General features: G+C 42.8%; 1 protein-coding gene across 2 annotated transcripts in view; it reads right to left on the bottom strand.

Moving 5' to 3' along the window:
* URB1 (URB1 ribosome biogenesis homolog) overlaps window positions 1–19,954 on the bottom strand; it is a 147,722-nt gene that overhangs the window by 121,870 nt on the left and 5,898 nt on the right. For both annotated transcript variants that reach the window (XM_030202133.1, XM_030202131.1), the window contains exons 2-5: window positions 18,525–18,664; window positions 14,114–14,265; window positions 9,415–9,547; window positions 5,648–5,744 (exon numbers count right to left, since the gene is read on the bottom strand). In XM_030202133.1, coding sequence (XP_030057993.1) covers window positions 5,648–5,744; window positions 9,415–9,547; window positions 14,114–14,265; window positions 18,525–18,664 — 522 coding nt within the window. The remainder of the gene's footprint in view (window positions 1–5,647; window positions 5,745–9,414; window positions 9,548–14,113; window positions 14,266–18,524; window positions 18,665–19,954) is intronic.

The raw sequence follows: 19,954 nt of genomic DNA on the forward strand, positions 1-19,954 counted from the left end.
TCCATCTGGCAACCAGCATCCAAGGAAGATGAAGGTCGTACTTCTGACACCGGAGACCAGCAGCTAAGATGAGATTCTTGTAATGGGTGCATATGAGCCCTTGCCCGTGGCACCATTTCCATTGCCACCATCATTGACCTCAGAACCTGGACACAGCTGTAGTCCCTGGGCCTATCTTGACTAAGGAGAAGACAAATCTATTGAACCAGCTTCAACCTCCTGTGCTCAGTAAGGAAGATCCTCTCCAGTGCTGTGTCGAATAGAACACCCATATACTCCAGTATCTGCGAATTAGCCTGCTCTTCTTGAAACTGATCACCCAACCCAATGATTGTAGAAGACTGACAGCTTGGACCATCACCACCATGCTGTCTGAATAGGATGACGCACGAATGAGACAGTCATCAAGATATGAGTGAACTATGATTTCCAGACACCGAAGGAGTTGTTCTTGGACCCATAGCGAGAGCAAAGAAACTGGAAGTGACAGCCCAGCATCGCAAAATGTAGAAACCTCTGATGCAGCAGCCATATGGGTATATGCAAGCACGCATTCTTGAGATTAACGATGGTAAGAAATTATCCCACTTGAACTGAGGCTATGACTGCTCTGAGCATTTACATGCGAAAGCAGGACACTCGGAGGCAGTGATTTCGATCTTTGAAATTTAAGATCAGACGAAAGGTACTTTCGTTCTTTGGGACAATGAAGTAGATGGAGTATCTGCCTTGTCTCTGTTCGATCCAGGGAACTGTAATAATGGCCCGGAGCACCAGCAAGGAATCTATGGTGGCCTGAACATCGACCACCTTGGTTAACTTTCGACAAGGAGATTGAAAGAGAAGAGCGATAGGGCAGGAGAACTCCAACTTGTAACCTTCTGTACAAATATCCAGAACCCACTGGTCTAACGTGATTTTGGCCCAAAACTCCTGAAGACATCCTCCCACCAGAGGAAGAAAAGAGTGTACCATCCTCGTATCATTACAAAGCTCTGGAGGCATTCGGCGTTCTAGTGGACTGAGAGGAGGACTTCCTGTCCGCATGAAAGGAAGATTGGCATGCCAGCGGGACTTCTGACCATATTGCTGACAACCAAGCTGGTACAGTGTGTTGTCTCAAAATCAGGATTGAGAGCTCCCTGAAGACAAATTACCAGAGGCTTTTGGCTTATCCTCCAGCAACCATTGTGGCTTAGATTCCACCCAATCTTTCACCAAGGTACTGAGATCTTCTCCAAATAGCCACTTGCTTTGAAAGGCCAATTTAACTGGACATATCCAATGTCATGCAAACAGAGGTGCCAACGTGCCATGACAAAGACATACTGCAGGACATAACATATCATAAATAGCATCTGCCAAGTAAGCCAACCCCGCTTCCAGCTGGGAATTACGGTACCCATCTTGTGTTGTCGACTGCTGATGCCTCAGCCACGAGTCAGCTACACACTATCACTTGAAGGACCAAACAGGCCACTTCAAAAGCTTGTTTCAACAAGTCTTCTAGCTTCCTATCCCATAGGTCTTTTAGGGCAGTGTCCCCACTGTCAAGGTAGTCTAAGTTACCGCCGTAACCAGGGAGCCTACCCGGGGAAGCTGAAATTTATCTTTCTCCTCCGGAACTAGCAGGTAGAGGCGAGCCATGGCACTTCCCACTTTTAACTCCGTGTGCAAGACTCATTCTGCTGTAATCAGGTCCTGAATGTTTGGAAGCATCAGGAAGACCTTAGAAGGACTTCTAAGCCCCCTCATGATCAATGAAGATGGAACTCCTGACGCCGAAGCAGAAGGCTCTTCAATGGAAAACATTGCCGGTGTCTCAACAATAAGAATACTGAGCTCCTCTTTATGAAACAACCTCAGTACTTTCAGATAATCCTCCTCCTCAGGAGTGAGCTCTTCCTCCTCTAACGGCTTCTTCAACGATAGTTCCTCTGAACAGGCTGAGACCACATCAGATATGTAGGAAGAAGCAGAGATAGCCTTATCTGACCATTCCTGGAGGGCAGTGGGGCAAGAAACTGAAGCACCGTGCAGCAACTGACTGTCCCTGATCAGTAAATATGTCTGGAGTAAGAGCAATATAAACTCAGGAGAAAACAAAGATCTCAATGCAGCTGAGTGCTCTGTCAGGCCCTGAGGCTGTAAAATAGTGGCTGTGCTCCATACGTGATTAGGCAGAGGCTGGTTCTCACTGCCAGTGGGCACCAAAAAAATGGTGCCCATTCCTGCGCTCTCCTGCATCAAACTGCGCACCGGCCCTGTCGGAGAGCTTGAAGACCATGGCATATTTGGATGCTGTGCTGTTTCCTCCACGTCCTGTGGGATTCCCGGATTGAACACACTGCAATGCCCCGATGCCAGCTGGTGGGTCCCACAGCAGGAACATCGCTTAACTGCCTCCGCAGGAGTTGCCATTCACTCCAACTGTCACCAGCACCAAGCACAGCACAACTTGTCCCAAGCAGTGAATCAGGATACTTCCTCTGCATTAAGTAGAACTTGTAGCCCTCCAAGCGGTTCTAAGTGAAACTTTAGTCAGACTTACCACTGCCAGCTGCTCCTTGCAAGCTCACAGTCTCCATAAGTCTTACCCCAGATGAGAGAGAATCAGGACTAATGCTCTATCCCATGCTCTCCAGCAAACCTCTTTCCTTCTCCTTACTTTTTATTTTTAAGGTTGTGTGCTAGAAAAGGAGAGCTCCACAGGAAACAGGGGAGGGGTGAAGGGAGGGGAAAAAGTAAATTTGTGGGGCACCAGAGACAGGGCTCTGAAGACCTCCAGATATGATTTCTGCAGAGCCACCCGCAAAGCTCAGCTGGAGACCAGTTGACTAACCTGACCAGGAGCAAAGCACTCAGAAGCGGAGGCTGAAAAGTGCATCCACACTTGCTGGAGATAGAAAATATCGGAGCACTGGATTGGATTCCAAGACAGATATGTATCGACTCAGTTTTCATCTGCTGGTTGATGGACACAACTACAGATTCTGGAATAATGGGAAGCTATGCAATGGAATACAGAATAATAATACACTATACAATATTGCTGTAAATCTGCATTTCCCTAAAGGACCAAAGGGCGGAAAAAGGACAAATTTACATTTCTGGATGCAGAAGACCCTGAACATCGTATCTTTCCCATGTTGGCTCTTTTGTGCTCCTTCCTGCTGCCTCCTTTTCATAAAGGAATAATCTGCCATTTTCTGACATGACTCCAAAAGCTATAAAAAATACACCAGCAGATGAAAAGAACTGGAACTGCCCCTCCTAAATATTCAGCAGATTGTGCTTATACTTGAGTGATATCTTTTACCATCACCTGATTGACCGTAAAGACAAGAAAACCAGAGGTTAGACTGTGATCCAGAAGGATATTTAACACTGACATATGTTCTCTGATCACAGAATCATAAAATAAGGTGTTCAAAAAGAATGTGAGAAAATATTTATTCAACAAGAGGGTGGTGAACTTAAGATTAAAGCTGCAGACATTATGCATTGAAGGCTTGGCTTTTTACTCAAGCCTTCGTCCCTGTTTAGGTTACTCCTGGTGGGACTGGCCACTGCTGCCCTGCTGATTCCTCCCTCTCTCTACCTCTCTTCCCTTCCTTCTCTTCTCCTTCGTCTCCTTTAGGCTCACCCCTTGCTCCAGCTATAGCATAGTTTTTAAGTGTGTTTGTTTCTTGCTGTTTGTGTTCCTTTCCTGTCAATTTATTGTAGTTTTTTTCCTTTTGTTTTTGATTATTGTAAACCGCCAAGACCTGCCAGTTAGCTTAGGCGGTATAGTAAATTTCAATAAATTATAAATGTGTATGCAATCATGTATGCATATTTTATAAAATATGCAAGTAAATCGCAGTTCCGTCCAGACTCCAGCCCTGAGCACACCTACTGTACAAGTACATGTCAACTTGGACCGAACATACTTTTAGGCATAAGAACCCTTTAATATGCATAAATCAGCATTTTACATTTTACAGCTGTTTATAAAATTACCCTCTGTGTGTCGTCTATTCCAGGCCTGCTTGAATTCTGTCGTCATTTTGCCTCCTGTAACTTCCACTAAAAGTCTTTTTCCAGGGGTTCACCACTCTCTTGTTGAAGAAATATTTGCTCACATTCCTTTCAAATACCTTATGATTCTGTGATAAAGAGAGAACATATCCCTCTGGATCACAGTCTATCCGCTGGCTTTCTTGGCTCCACAATCAATCAGATTATAAATTATATTGAAACAATTTTTATTGAACCAACAAAGAACAATACAATAAAACAGACAAACATGGTGTTTGTTACACAGATACACATTGGTACCCTGACAAAATACCACCTCCCTTTTAACCTAGGAGAATCCAAGTAGGGATATATATTCTAAAGCATAAAAATGAAACATACAGATAGATCTCCCAACCCACATAATTGAAATATGCAATTTAATCCTACACGCGAGCGAAGAGCAAAGAGCGAAGAACCAAACATCCAACCCCTCATCCCACAGATTATAAATTAAGAATAATGTATTATTAATTGGTCCTGCCCTAGCTCCAAGTAGGACTCACTGTGCCTCAGACAAATATTTATCTAATCTGCTCAGAAAAAGTTCAGTGAACTGGAATCAACAGTGATTCTCATACCTTCTGCTGGGTGTGGGAAAAGGGCCCCTTGAGTCAAATATCCCATGGACAGGTCAGAGGCTAAGAACCTGATGCTAATGAGCTGCCTGAGCCAGGTACAAGGAGAAAGATTCCCCCCCCCCCCCCCCTCACCAACAGCCACCAGCAGAGAAGAGGTGTATGGCCCCCAACAACAGCTAGCAACAGTAAATGGAACACAGGCAGGAAGAAAACAGCTGACCTGGACTGTACACACATTCTCACAACTACATTATGAAGTGAGTTGTTTTGGTTTGAAGTCAAATTTTTTTTGGAGTAAACAAGCGATTCACGTCTACCCATAATCAGTCAACTTGAATTGCTTGTTTACGCTTTCCAAAAATATTCTAGGACTAGGGGGCACACAATGAAGTTATTAAGTAGTAAATTTAAAACAAATAAGAAAAAATATTTCTTCACGCAACATGTAATTAAACTCTGGAATTCGTTGTTAGATAATGTAGTAAAAGCAGTTAGCCTAGCAGAGTTTAAAAAAGGTTTGAATAACTCCCTAAAGGAAAAGTCTATAAGCCATTATTATGATAGACTTTGGGAAAATTCACTGCTTATTTCTAGGATAAGCAGCATAAAATCTATTTTACTGGTTTAGGATCTTGTAACCTGAAATGGCCACTGTTGGAAACAGAATACTGGGCTTGATGGACCTTGGTCTGTCCCAGTATGGCAACATTTATGTTCTCACATTTGTGGATCATCCTAGAGATAAATTAGACTTTTCTACTGATTTTTCCTAATAGAAATGCATGACTGCTTGGATCCTGATTGCTTCAACAATTCTCTTGAAAACTATCAAACACAGAGGAGATAAGGGATGGGCAGAAATCGCATCAAGCTGACAGAGGTGATTTAAAATGTAGCAAACAAGATAATCCATGCACAGTGTATGAGCTTTTTCAGCCTCCTCTATCTCTCATCCTTTCCCATCTGCCAGTGTCTTGGACACAGGAAAACTAACATCTTTTAGTTACCTTTCAACTCCAGCAACTGAGCGATAGTCGTGTTATCACTGGCAATGAAAAAGGAAAGAACAAACTGAATGTACGCCATGCGGACATCAGGCCTCCCCTAGATGAAAAGCAGAAGGATTGTTTCATCATTATGCTCAACTCAGATAGCAAACTGTATTTTGAATAGCTGAAAACAAAATTAAGACCACAGTTGCAACTTGCACTATATTGCCTGAACCAGCAGAGATGGGGGACAATGTCCCAAAAATAAGATGAAGTTAATAGATAAGAGTATTCTGTCATTGTGAGTGCATACAGAGAACCTCTGCTTTTTTTTCTCCTCACTTTAATGCTCTTCCTCAGTCATCGCAGCTATGGTCCTTGGCTAGGTGATACAATCTGAATCCCTTAAGAATAAAATGCATGTGCACCTTGACCCTGGCCCATCAGCATCTCCTTAGTGCGATGGCTGGTCCTCCCTCCCTTCTAAGTGCCATGAAAGCTGCCTCTGCAGCATCCCAACCCTGGCCAGGTCCAAACAGAATCCTTCCACAGCTGAGTGAAGGTCTGTATACACCATCCAAAAACAAGCACTACAGAGAGCACTGCAGGCAGTAAATCACAGTTCTGGGAACAGTTAGCAAAGGGACATTTGAGGATTACCAGGCTGCAGGTGATGGGGAGAGGGAGGGAGGACGGCTGGGTGCACCTGGAAGAAAAACATTGGGCTGGTATGCATCTGACCGAGGCGGCATACCATCAGGCGGGGGGGGGGGGGGGGGGGGCATGTGCCCTCCCCCCTCCCCTTGGGGTCTGGCTACGTCCCTGGTGGGCACCAAAGGCAGTCCGCACCTCAGATAACATTACAACATGTAATCTGTTTGGAGACACATCCTGCAACTAATAAGTATACACTTCTTCCCCAGTGCACCTGGCATATACTTTATAGAATGGCACTTAGCACTTATGTGTGTAAATCTATCTGCATGGCTGGATTTAACTATCTGGGCTCCAAATAGTGGAACTCAATACCAAAGACCGCAAGAAGCATCATGAACTATCTGCAATTTAGAAAAGAACTAAAAACATACCGCTTGAAAAAATTCTACATTCAAATAACTTAGCTGTAAATGTTCATTTCGATTACTAACCATAAACTATCCTTGTAAGTTCCATAACCAGAATGTAATTTGGTTTTTTTTTAACTCTTTATTTATAGCTTTTAACAACATAATTCATTTTTATGAGTGTCAATACACAAAAAGAAAAAGTAATTCACATGTAACATTACATCTAATGTCTAAATTTTCTTCTTACTATCGTCCACAATATTACACTGAATGATGATCCAAGATAAGGAAATAAAATTATCCTGCTTATTTCAAGCGGTTACATCACAAAATAGCCCAAGAAGCGTTGTTCCAGTGGTTAACTCTAGCCTGCTATAAAGTGGTACATATGGGGTTAGACTTCTACACTAACCTCCTCTTTGCTAATTAGAAATTCTTCTAACTGTTTTGGGTCAAAGAATTGATATTGTTTTGACTGAAATTTAACTCTACAAACACAGGGAAACCGCAGAAGGAAATCCGCTCCCACTGCTACTGTTCTAGCCCGCAGCAGTAGGAACCTCTTACGTCTCCTCTGCGTTTCCCTGGAAAGATCCTTATCTTTGAACCCATAAACTCAGAATCTAAATGCCTTAGAGATAGAAATGGATAGAGATGCAGTACTCAAACTAACGTAAACGTTGCAAGCAGTGTAGTTCTCTGTGTAATTACTTCAAGAGATGTTTCCAGGAATGCAATTATATTCATTGACCCCTGTAAAGGTAAATTTTCAGATGATTTAATATCTAATTGAAGGTAAAATGCTCTAGTTATGGGTGGCAAAGATGTCTCCTGCATTCCTAGAATCTGTACTAAATATTTTTTAAGCATTTGGACTGGTGAAATTAAAGGTGATCTAGGAAAATTTAAAAAACGAAGAGACAGTCTTTTGGCTTGATTTTCCAGATACTCCAAACGCCTAAAGGAAAAATTTCTCTCCTTAATTGAAGCCTGTTCGAAAAGTTCCAATTTTTCAATTTTTTCAGTCAGTTTTTTTTGCTTCGGAGGTTTGAGAAAGATTAATTTGTAGTTGGTTCAATGCAGTCTCTGATAGTACTTTAATTGTCTCTGTATTTTGAGAAATTAAAGTTTGTAAAGCATTCCGAGTGGTAAAAGTCAAGTCCCAGAGTGACTCTAAGGTCACCAGAATGTAATTTGTAAGCCACTTTGAACCGAAACTTGTTTTTGGATAACAGTGGGATACAAGAATGAATAAATAAATAAAATAAATTACTGGTACCAATGACGCAAGTGCTCATATTCTATAACTTACGTGCATATTTGGCACCAGCTTATAGAATTGCCCTTCATGTATATAATTACCCAAAATGTTGCATATCAGCTTTGAAAACTTCACAAATCCCCTTCCCCAGATGTAATCTAAAAGAACCTGTATTACCTCAAAAGCAATAATGACATCACAACCTGCAGAGAAATCGACCTGCTTCCAGGTTCAGCAATACAAACAGAACTATGCAGCCCAAGAGGGGCATAATCGAACGGGGCGCCCAAGTTTTCATGAGGGCGTCCTCACAGGACGACCCCCACGAAGGAGCGGGGAAACCCGTATTATCGAAACAAGATGGGCGTCCATCTTTCATTTCGATAATACGGTCAGGGACATCCAAAAATCTCAACATTTAGGTCGACTTTAGAGATGGTCGACCTAAATGTTGAAATGGTCGTCCCCGGTTTTCGGCCATAATGGAAACTGAGGATGCCCATCTCAAAAACAACCAAATACAAGCCCTTTGATCATGGAAGGAGCCAGAATTCGTAGTGCACTGATCCCCCTGACATGCCAAAACACCAACCGGGCACCCTAGGGGGCACTGCAGTGGACTTCAGAAATTGCTCCCAGGTGCATAGCTCCCTTACCTTGGGTGCTGAGCCCCCCAAAACCCACTCCCCACAGCTATACACCAGTACCATAGCCCTAAGGGGTGAAGGGGGGCACCTACATGTGAGTATAGTGGGATTCGGGTGGGTTTTGGAGGGCTCACATTTACCACCAGAAGTGTAACAGGTGGGGGGGGGGGGGGGAGGGATGGGCCTGGGTCCGCCTGCCTGAAGTGCACTGCACCCACTAAAACTGCTCCAGGAAACTGCATACTGCTGTCTTGGAGCTGGGTATGACATTTGAGGCTAGCATAGAGGCTGGCAAAAAATTAAGTTGTTTTTTTTAGGGTGGGAGGGGCTTGGTGACCACTGGGGGAGTAAGGGGAGGTCATCCCCGATTCCCTCCGGTGGTCATCTGGACAGTTCGGGCACCTTTTCACAGCTTGGTCGCAAGAAAAAATGGACCAAGTAAAGTCGGCCAAGTGCTCGTCAGGGATGCCCTTCTTTTTTCCATTATCGGCCGAGGACGCCCATCTCTTAATCAAGCCCCAGTCCCACCTTCTCTACAGTGCTGACACGTCCCCGTGAACTTTGGTCGTCCCTGCGACGGGAAGCAGTTGAGTACGCCCAAAATCGGCTTTCGATTATGCCGATTTGGGCAACCCTGAGAGAAGGATGCCCATCTCCCGATTTGTGTCAGAAGATGGGCGCCCTTCTCTTTCAAAAATAAGCCTGCAAGTTACATAACATGAATGTATTTTGGCTACAAAGGCCGCCAGATGGTGCAAAGAAAATTTTTAATATTTCAAGTAAAGCTAAAGAGGCACAGCGATTACTTACCTGCTTGTCTCGTTTCTTCACTAAAGTTGGCAGGAATTTGTTAGAAAAATCAAAATGGCTGAAGATATCCCTTGCAGCATCTGGACCTTGGGTCACCATAGCCGACATTAAATTCAGGCAGATCCGACTCATCCTATGCAAGTAAATTTGATGTGTTATTCCCACAAGGTTAGCGATACCAGTCAAATAATGCTAAAGTGCAAATTTGTACATTTACATCACATCAGACACATCATGAACAAGGAAGCCCAGTGTCATCCTGGACAGGAAGCACAAGAGGACGCTGAGCTTATGGAAAGAACAGAGAAAAACCATCATTAGTACTGGAGCTTTTCCACAGCGCTGTTTATAGCAGTGTTGCCCCAAACCTCTGTAAACCCAAAGGTGCACCCACATTTTCAGGATCAGGTACTATGGATATGGGGGGGGGGGGGGGGGGAGGGAAATTCTCCTATGGCAAAAGAAAAGCTAGAGTACCACTGAAAGTCCCAACAGAGGCTGGGAAGATGCAAAGGGGAAGACTCAAGAAGGAAGAGAGGAGGAAACACTGTGTGTGAAGTGAGTGATGCACAAAACAGTACTTAGTTACCAACGTCTTAATTGCAGTCTGTTAATTCCTATACTGAGGAGGAAGTAGCATGTGCAAAGTAAGTAATGCACAAAATAGGACTTAGTTATCAACGTCTTCATTGCAGTCTGTTAATTCCATACTTTGTGTGACCACGCACGTGCTCATAAAGGAGAACCCACATGTTTAACAGCCGCTGTTGGTGTCTCTGAGAGCAGAGCTCACGGGCTGGTGAGCATTGTTCCCACCCTGACACCGAGACTCTTCTTCTCTTGCATGCATGTATGTACCATGCTTGCAAAAGAGCATCAGCCTCAATCTGACTGGAAACTAGCTCACACACCAGGTGCCTCATCTGCTAAGGGCCCCTTTTACAAAGGCATGGGAGGGCTAACGCAAGCGTAGCATGCGCCCAACTGTCACTATCAACGGGGTACCACATGTGCCCGGCGGTAATTCCAAGTTTGGCACTCGACAAATCCAGCGGTAGAAAATAATTTTCTATTTTTTACCATAGGGGGCGTTCCTGGCAGCGCACCCACGTTGGTGCAAGTGCTGCATGGTTACTGCATTGGAAGCATGTGAGTCCTTACTGCTAGGTCAATGGGTGATGGTAAGGGCTCAGGTCGTAAATAGGAGCATGCTAGTTTTATGTTTAAACACTTTTATTGAAAACATTCAACACGGAGAAATAATACAACTATCTGGCAATGCCATACATACAGCATTAACAAAACATCTTGAGCGCTCCTGTTTGTTATACAGTGCCATCAAAATTTAACGAACTCACATTGGTATTGAACGCTCCCCCTTGGCTCCGAAGCCAGCACACCCAGCCTTTAAAGGAATTAATTGCTTTAAACTTCATTCTCTCATTTCCCAGGACCCAATGTATAGTACAATACTGCTTTATCTACTACCTTTACAAATTAACCTTACGGTTGCATTCTATGCCAACTGTAGTTTAAATTATCATTTCTCCTCTTAGCCCAACAACGATGTATAATCAAACATTTTATATCATAACTCCCTGCTCCCTCTCCCACTTCCCTCCCCCACCCCTATTACGAAAGGAGCATGCTAGTTTTAATATTAGCACAGGCCCATTTCCCGGTCCATTAAGAAATTGCTTTTTTCCCAGCCGTGGTAAAAAAAAAATGGCTCAGAGCGCACCTAAAAGACGCGCCCACATTACTTAAGGCCACTTTATACTGCGGATTTGTAAAAGGACCCCCCCCCCCCCCCATTTTATCTGAATCAAAGGCCAGAAGGCAACCACTCACATCCAGCTTCACAAGCTTTTATCTCATGTTAAGCCAGATGGTTCCTCATTTTCTAAAGCCAGATAAAACTGGTTCTAAAATCCCAAATGTTAAAACTCAACATTGGTCTAATATTCTCTCTCCTCTAGCCATAAGGTAACAGTGCCATACCCTGGAAGGGAACCGATATAAGGGCTCATTTTCAAAGCACTTAAACTTACACAGTTCCATAGGTTACCATGTAACTTTGTAAGTCTAAGTGCTTTGAAAATACGCCTCATAGTGTTCTCCTTCTCCACGGATGAATGCCATGACCTGTCTTTGCCTCCCAACACATACATCTGCAGCTGGAGAACCTCTCACATACTCCAGCTGAAGAGTTTTATGTATGACATTGTGAGCTCTGTCGAGCAGGGACTGTCTCTTCATGTTCAAGTGTACAGCGCTGCGTACGTCTAGTAGCGCTATAGAAATGATAAGTAGTAGTAGTAGTAGGATTGAAAATACCACTTCTCTCCCCCATCCCCACTGAAGGACAAATGTCAAGTGCACGAACCTCATTGAGTTCTTTGATTGGGTGACAGGAGAATTGAATCAGGGACGAGCTATGGACGTAATCTACTTAGATTTCAGCAAAGCTTTTGACACGGTTCCCCACAGGAGGCTCTTAAATAAACTGGATGGGCTGAAGATAGGACCCAAAGTGGTGAACTGGATTAGGAACTGGTTGACGGACAGACGCCAGAGGGTGGTGGTGAATGGAATTCGCTCGGAGGAGCGAAAGGTAAGTAGTGGAGTGCCTCAAGGATCGGTGCTGGGGCCGATTCTGTTCAATATATTTGTGAGTGACATTGCCGAAGGGTTAGAAGGTAAAGTTTGCCTATTTGCGGATGATACTAAGATCTGTAACAGAGTGGACACCCTGCAGGGAGTGGAAAACATGAAAAAGGACATACGGAAGCTAGAAGAATGGTCTAAGGTTTGGCAATTAAAATTCAATGCGAAGAAATGCAAAGTGATGCACTTAGGAAGTAGAAATCCACGGGAGACGTATGTGTTAGGCGGGGAGAGTCTGATAGGTACGGGCGGAGAGAGGGATCTTGGGGAGATAGTATCTGAGGATTTGAAGGCGACGAAACAGTGTGACAAGGCGGTGGCAGTAGCTAGAAGGTTGTTAGGCTGTATAAAGAGAGGTGTGACCAGCAGAAGAAAGGGGGTGTTGATGCCCCTGTATAAGTCTTTGGTGAGCCCCCACCTGGAGTATTGTGTTCAGTTTTGGAGGCCGTATCTTGTTAAGGATGTAAAAAGAATTGAAGCGGTGCAAAGAAAAGCTACGAGAATGGTATGGGATTTGCGTTACAAGACGTTTGAGAGACTTGCTGAACTAAACATGTATACTCTGGAGGAAAGGAGAAACAGGGGTGATATGATACAGACGTTCAAATATTTGAAAGGTATTAATCCGCAAACAAATCTTTTCCGGAGATGGGAAGGTGGTAGAACGAGAGGACATGAAATGAGATTGAAGGGGGGCAGACTCAAGAAAAATGTCAGGAAGTATTTTTTCACGGAGAGAGTAGTGGATGCTTGGAATGCCCTCCCGCGGGAGGTGGTGGAAATGAAAACGGTAACGGAATTCAAACATGCGTGGGATAAGCATAAAGGAATCCTGTGCCGAAGGAATGGATCCTCAGGAGCTTAGTCAAGATCGGGAGGCAGGGCTGGTGGTTGGGAGGCGGGGATAGGGCTGGCCAGACTTATACGGTCTGTGCCAGAGCCGGTGGCGGGAAGCGGGACTGGTGGTTGGGAGGCGGGGATAGTGCTGGACAGACTTGTATGGTCTGTGCCAGAGCCGATGGTTGGGAGGAGGGGATAGTGCGGGGCTGACTTATACGGTCTGTGCCCTGAAGAGCACAGGTACAAATCAAAGTAGGGTATACACAAAAAGCAGCAAATATGAGTTATCTTGTTGGGCAGACTGGATGGACCGTGCAGGTCTTTTTCTGCCGTCATCTACTATGTTACTATGTTACTCTCCTCCCATCTCAGAATAAGAATACAGTGGATTCTCCCACCCCTGTAAGAAAATATATCACCTCCCCAGTGGAAAAATATAATATGGCTACTACTGAAAATAACTATCTCCCACATCCTCCCTAGTGACAGAATATCATGTCAAGGTTCAAATTTATATAAGTGGTTACAAAATAAAGGGAAACAGAGATGATAATTAGAGATTAAAAAACAACTATAATTCACAGTATAGGGCTACAAAAGGAAACTTAAGTACAAAGATAAAAATGAGCTAACATATAAAACTATACAAAAAAAGAGGGGAAGGGACACATGTGACATGCTTGTCCATATCTGCACCAGCTAGGGAAAGTCTAGCAGAACTCAAATGTTTATAGTTGAGATTTAAATTTCTTCACAGATGTCTCTTACCTAATACAGAGGGGTAAAATGTTTTATCCCTTCTCCAGCAGCAACATGCGAGAACAAAAGCAGGGAAATATTCACTGGCCCTTTAAAGAAACACATCTTGAGCAAAATTTTGTCTTTTGTGAAAAAATGGTCCCAACTGGTCACTGTACTTCTTATGGCTTGAATTTCTCTTGGAATTATTATTTAAAGAACCTGAAAATAAGTGCCCAAATTACCAAGCACTAATGAGAATCCCATATGTCAAGCCCTCCCCTGCCTCCTTATACAATATTCTGTTGTAGAAGAACAGGCATCTAAGGGACAGGGACCTATGTGACCACATCAACAGGCAAGCTGCAACCCTCCCGCAACACAGCAGCAAGCTGCACCCTTGCACGGTTTTGCCTGGTACAAAATGCATGGCAGTGGGTAGAAACAGGCTTACCTGTGACTTTCAGAATACAACGCAGTGTAGATTAATTTCATGTGAGAGTTTATCAGCTTTTTCACTATGTTTATTCCCACAACACTGAAATGAGACAGATCACTAGCTGTCCGGAGCAAGATGGCTTCCAAGGCCTGAAATATCAACAGCAGCTGAAAACAGAGAAAAAGAAGAACAAATGAAACTTCATTTACACCACCAATTTCAACAATATTTCAGTCAGCAAAACACTATTCCTGAAATATCCAAGTCCAAAACTCAGCTACGGAATGAAGATGTCATATTAAATAAGAACAACGAGAAAAATAACTGTGGCTCTAAAAAAAAAATCAAATTAGAAAAGAATGTTGAAGAGTCCAGTATTGATGCAAGGTACGTATTACTGATCTTGCTAACGCGAGGAAAAGACCTCAATACACCCGATCGCCGACTTGAATTCTAGCGTCTTTCACTGGGGTTGTGGTGATCATCGTCGGTCTTAAAACCTCGTAGTGTATTTTTTTTTTCAATTTTTTAAGTCTGTTTTGAAGAAATATGCTAGCCCTTGCTCTCAGTAAAATACAGGCCAATGGCTCATAATAAGAGCTAGGCTTCCCCCCCCCCCCCCCCCCATGCCTATGAGATACTTGAAAAGACATGGAGCAAAGACTTGGGATATGAGCTGAAAGGAATAAATTTTGCAAAATTGATAAAAGATATACCAAGACAAGTGGGAGAGTCAATAAAGGGTAATTCAAAGGGGGTACATATCACAATCACAAGCAGTAAGGGCAGGATGGATATCTGATGCTCAATGTCCTAAGTGTCATAGAGATAATAACACTTTTTTGCATGCATTTTGGCGATGTGATCGAATAAAACACTTTTGGAAAATGTTACAGAAATATCTTGAACAACTATTGGGACATATGCTGCTTCCCTCCTGGAGGGGAGTGCTTTTGAATAAAAGCAATGCTTATGGGATCTCAGACAAAAATCAGGAACTATTCTTGTTTAAGGCCCATGCAGTGAGGAAAAAATGTATACTCAGACATTGGCTGCAGGATGAGCCACCCTCCTTTTGGTACTGGAGAAATAGGTTCCATGAGCTAATGCTCTGGGAGGCCAGGGAGGCTTACGGTAACCCAAAGAAAAGAAAGATCTTTGTTAATATATGGTCTAAATATTTACAAAATATCTCCCACAAGGCTAGAAGTGCAGTGCTTAACAAATTGGATATGTCCGAGATAGTGAGACATCCAGCAGATATTTGCTCCGGATTTTGGACCGGTTAAGACCTGTAATCTCCGCATCCTGGAGGGATGGAGATGCGGGATTACTCCGCCCCTTCTGCCTCGCATCACCTCATGCCTGGAACAGACTTCCTGAGCCCATACGCCATGCGCCCTCCCTGCCCATTTTCAAGTCCTTACTCAAAGCCCATCTCTTCTCCCTTGCTTTGGCGCCTAACCGCCTTCCCCATTCATGATACCTACACTGACTACATAGTTTTTACCTTTAGATTGTAAGCTCTCTTGAGCAGGGACTGTCCTTCCCCATGTTTAAACTTGTACAGCGCTGCGTAACCCTGGTAGCGCTATAGAAATGCTAAGTAGTAGTAGTAGTAGTAGTAATAGATATTGCTAGTATAATTACCATGAAATAAGTAGATAAAGGTAAAGGAGTAAAATAAAGGGGAGGTTGGGGGGTGGGGAAGGGGGAGGAAAGGATGTAAAATAATGATGATGATGTTAGACTAGATGCACATGTACAATTATGACATGACTGAATGTTTACAAAATGTTTGACTTTATTGGTTTTGTTTGACGTGGTACATCATCAATAAAAAACGTTGAAATATAAGAGCTAGGCTTCTTAAAATCAAAATCATCTCCGATACAAAATATATTTCACTGCAGCTCAAGCTGAAATGAGTTCCCAGAGAGCTAGGCCTGTAAGAATTAGAGATCACCTTTGACACAGTTACATTTTACTGTAACAAATGCTGAAGTAAGTGCTCAGACAGCTGACAGAGGGCGGGGGAAATCCACTCTGTAGATAATAAGGAGACTGGCACCTACAAGACGTCATGAGCAAGATTGTTTTGGTTATGTAGAGGTAGTACTGGGTCAGCTGCACCCCGGGTGAGAACATCCAAAGGAGGGGGCTAGGGGAAGGTTTGGGGAACATGCAAAGTCATCTCACAAGATGCGCTCTGAGCATATCTTGTTTATACTTAGAGCTTGATAACATGTGAAGTCATTTTGATCAAACTGATAAGGGCCAAGAACCCTGGTGACAAAGCTGGGGTCCACTGGAATCAATGGGGTTGAAATAGTATATAAGGAGCAGTCTGAGGGGTATTAAATCAGAACAGAGAAGGAAGGCTACAAGAGAAGGCTGGAGGGAGACGTGTAGTGGACTGCTGCTCAATTCATATGAATACCTGCTTGCCTGTACCATCATTGGGTGAGATGATAACGCTAATAAACTGTCTTACCATATCTACTGCATACTGGGTTTCTTTCTAATTGGGGAATTTGCCACTGCTCAGACGGTGTAGAACTGTCATGAGCAGATGCAAGGTTGGGGTGATTAAGTATCTAGAGGGGATTTGCAATCCTGTCCAGGATAAAAAAAAAAAAAAGCCCCTGGCTTCCGCTGCTTAAACGGGTGAGGCAAATCTAATCATTACAGTTTTTATTTATTACATTTTTTGGCCCTTAGTTCAAAACAAATATTTATTTTTTAATTATTTGTTTCAACTCCCCAACGTGTGGACGATGCCACATCATAGAGGGAGATGTTTTTCATGCTTTCTGGGCTTGCCCGGCCGTGAAAAGATTTTGAGAAAAGGTGCTGACCTTTATAGGGAATTTGCTGGGGATGCCTATACCTTTCTCCCCATCCGGAGTTTTATTGGATCATGTGGGAGCTTTTGCACTGTTGGGGAGGGGAAGGTGACAGCTTATCAGGAAGGCTAGCATTGTGGGGAAAAATACAATTTTGGGAGTATGGGTAAGCCAAGAATCCCCATCTTATTGAATTTGGCGTAATAAATTCCATACTTTAATGCTTTTTGAAAGTCAACAAGCCCAGAGTTCTTCTAAAAGGAGGAAGACCTTCTTGTTGGTTTGAGGGGGGGGGGGGGGGCGTACCTTCAGTCATTATCCCATAGGGCCCGCAGTGGAATTTTAAATACACTTTAGAACCGGACGTGGAGCAAAAGATTTTTTTTTCTTTCCTTTGTTACAGCGAACAGCTTGGGGGGGGGGGTCGATGTTTTGGAAGTAGAGCAATGGAGATAGATGAGGGAAGGTCCTTAGAGCTTAGGCCTTCTCAAACCTATTAGAAGCAGTTATATTGAAGCTCCATTGCTTGCTATCGGTAATTCTTCTTTACAACTTACTCATACATGTGTATAAGGGCAGTGTATAATTGGGGAGGAAGGGCAGGTGGGAAGGGGGGGAAGAAAATAATGTAAAAGTAGAACAATAACTTTCTACGCTGTTGTATGCTCTTTATTATCTGTTCAATAAAACAAAAATTTAACATAATTATTTGTTTCAGTTTCTTATTGCAAATAGCAAATAAAACTTTCATTTATTATTTATTCCAAAACCACTTATGTTCATCTTATTCTAAAAGGAAAAAAAAGCCAAGCCTAAGGTCTAATATATATTTCTAAACAAAAAAAGTTTTCAAAGGTTTTCTAAAGCAAAGATAATCTGTAGCTCTTTGGTAAGAGCAGAAAGAGATATCTTGACTTCAGCAACTTGGCAACGCGATTACATGATTATAATTTCTGGGGCGCAAAAGCTGTTGAGAACACAGAAAGGATGCATCATTTATCCTGCAAAAAAAGTTATTATTTAGGAGGAAGCTTACATCCTGTCACTGCCTGCTCCTTCTTCTAACATGTTTCTTCAAAACAAATGTCTCCGCAGTTTGGATCTCTGCATAAACTTAGAAGTTTAACTGTTTATGCTTCATATTTTAACTGCATTACACGGATTCCTGGTGGTAGTACTAACAACCTCTCTAAGTGTTCTACCACATGAAACAGAGCTGGTCCTGTGAGGAGATTTCATAGGAAAACCCCAAGGAAGGTGACCTTTGAAAGCTGCGGGAGTGTTGTCAACGTGTACCATAAACCAGCTTCCGGTGTCAAACTAACATGTGCATGACCCTGGGGGACACCACGAACACACAACAGCCTACATATCATTCTAGAGATGAACACAATGACATTCTAAGACTGACAGGTGCCACCACAGTAAGAACTGCTGTTTCCCCACCTTTCTCGGGACCTAGCACATTGCTTCTGTAGTACACTGGACCTCAGACTCAACTCTCTTCTACCACGGTGGGCAATACTACAGTCTAGGCTGTGGGGACAGCAAAGCACAAGATGATTTATGCTATATCTTACTTCACTCTCTGGTCTTTTCTCTCCATCCAACAGTTTGAAGATCTCAGCACACTCCATTGAAATCTTTATATATCCTTCCACAACATCGTACAGGTTGGAACAGGGTAATTTTCGTGCTGTGGCTATGAAAATATCTAAACCTGTAACAAAACACATTTATGCATTTATACCCTGCAAAATAACAGTAGCAATACAGAAACTTGTATTAACTGTGCAGTATTATTATTTTATTACAAAAGGGATAAAAAAGATTCAGCTCCATGCAACTCAAAAGGGATATTTCAGCCTACTGTTTGATTAAAACCCTTGCAGAAGAATGTTATTATGAGACATTCCCAACAAAAACATTTTGATTTGTGCAATCCTACATTTCATATTTACAAAACTTAATAGATCCATTTTTCATCGGGGAACCACATGCATTTGCCAAAGAAATGCTAAGCACCACAATCAAATGTTAAGAAACAAATCAAGGGAAGTTCAAAGTTCTACTATGCGCCACCGTCCCTAAAGAAATCCAAAAAGGTTCCCAGATTTGACGTAATCAAACTCCCCATGGTGAATCCAAAATATGATAATGTTCCATGGTAAGCAACTGTATCATTTTACAAACTGCATTTCATGTCTGGAAATACATGTTTGTTTAACAGCATGACCAGAAGGAACACAGAAATATAGATGGAAAAAAGTGGATGGATATCATCGCCAGCTTATAGGTATAAGTACTGGCACTTATAAAGTGGAAGTGACGATATTGCAAATTTTATGTTTTGGTGCCGGTGCTAAAGAGTATACTTGCCTGATTTCACAAATCTGTACATATAAGTGGTAGCAAAAATAAGAAATGGGGGTTTAAGGAAAGCCAGACCTCAAGCCCTCATTTACAGTCCTGGCCAAAATTAGCATTTTTATTACACCGATGTATGCCTTGCAGCTGGTGCAAAACTAATGGAAACATTTGTTTAAATGGATGTGTATTGCCACTGTAAAATGAAAAGTATACGTATACATTTTTTCTCTTGCCCAAACCATGCCCCACTTCCATGTATTGTTTTATATGCCATAATATCCCAGAGTTTACATACCTTACACAAATACATACGCAGTAATTCAATTTAACAATCACGGGGATCCTTTTTGAAAGGTGCACTAACAGATTTAAGACACACTAAATGGATAAGACGCCCACAGGAATATAACATGCATCTTATCATTTAGCACACGCTAATCATCAGCACACCTTAGTAAAAGGACCCCATATTAGCTCTAAACATATTGGTATTAGCTTTTAAAGTTTTTCATGATATGGTTCCAATCTATGGGCCTCTTTTACTAAACCGCGTGGGAATCGCTGGTGCAGCATCGTAAAAGAAGTCTTATGTGTCTAAAAAGCTACCTATATATACACCAAATCGGGTGTCATGCTATCA

The sequence above is a fragment of the Microcaecilia unicolor genome, chromosome 4, assembly GCF_901765095.1.
Source record: "Microcaecilia unicolor chromosome 4, aMicUni1.1, whole genome shotgun sequence".
NCBI lineage: Eukaryota > Metazoa > Chordata > Amphibia > Gymnophiona > Siphonopidae > Microcaecilia > Microcaecilia unicolor.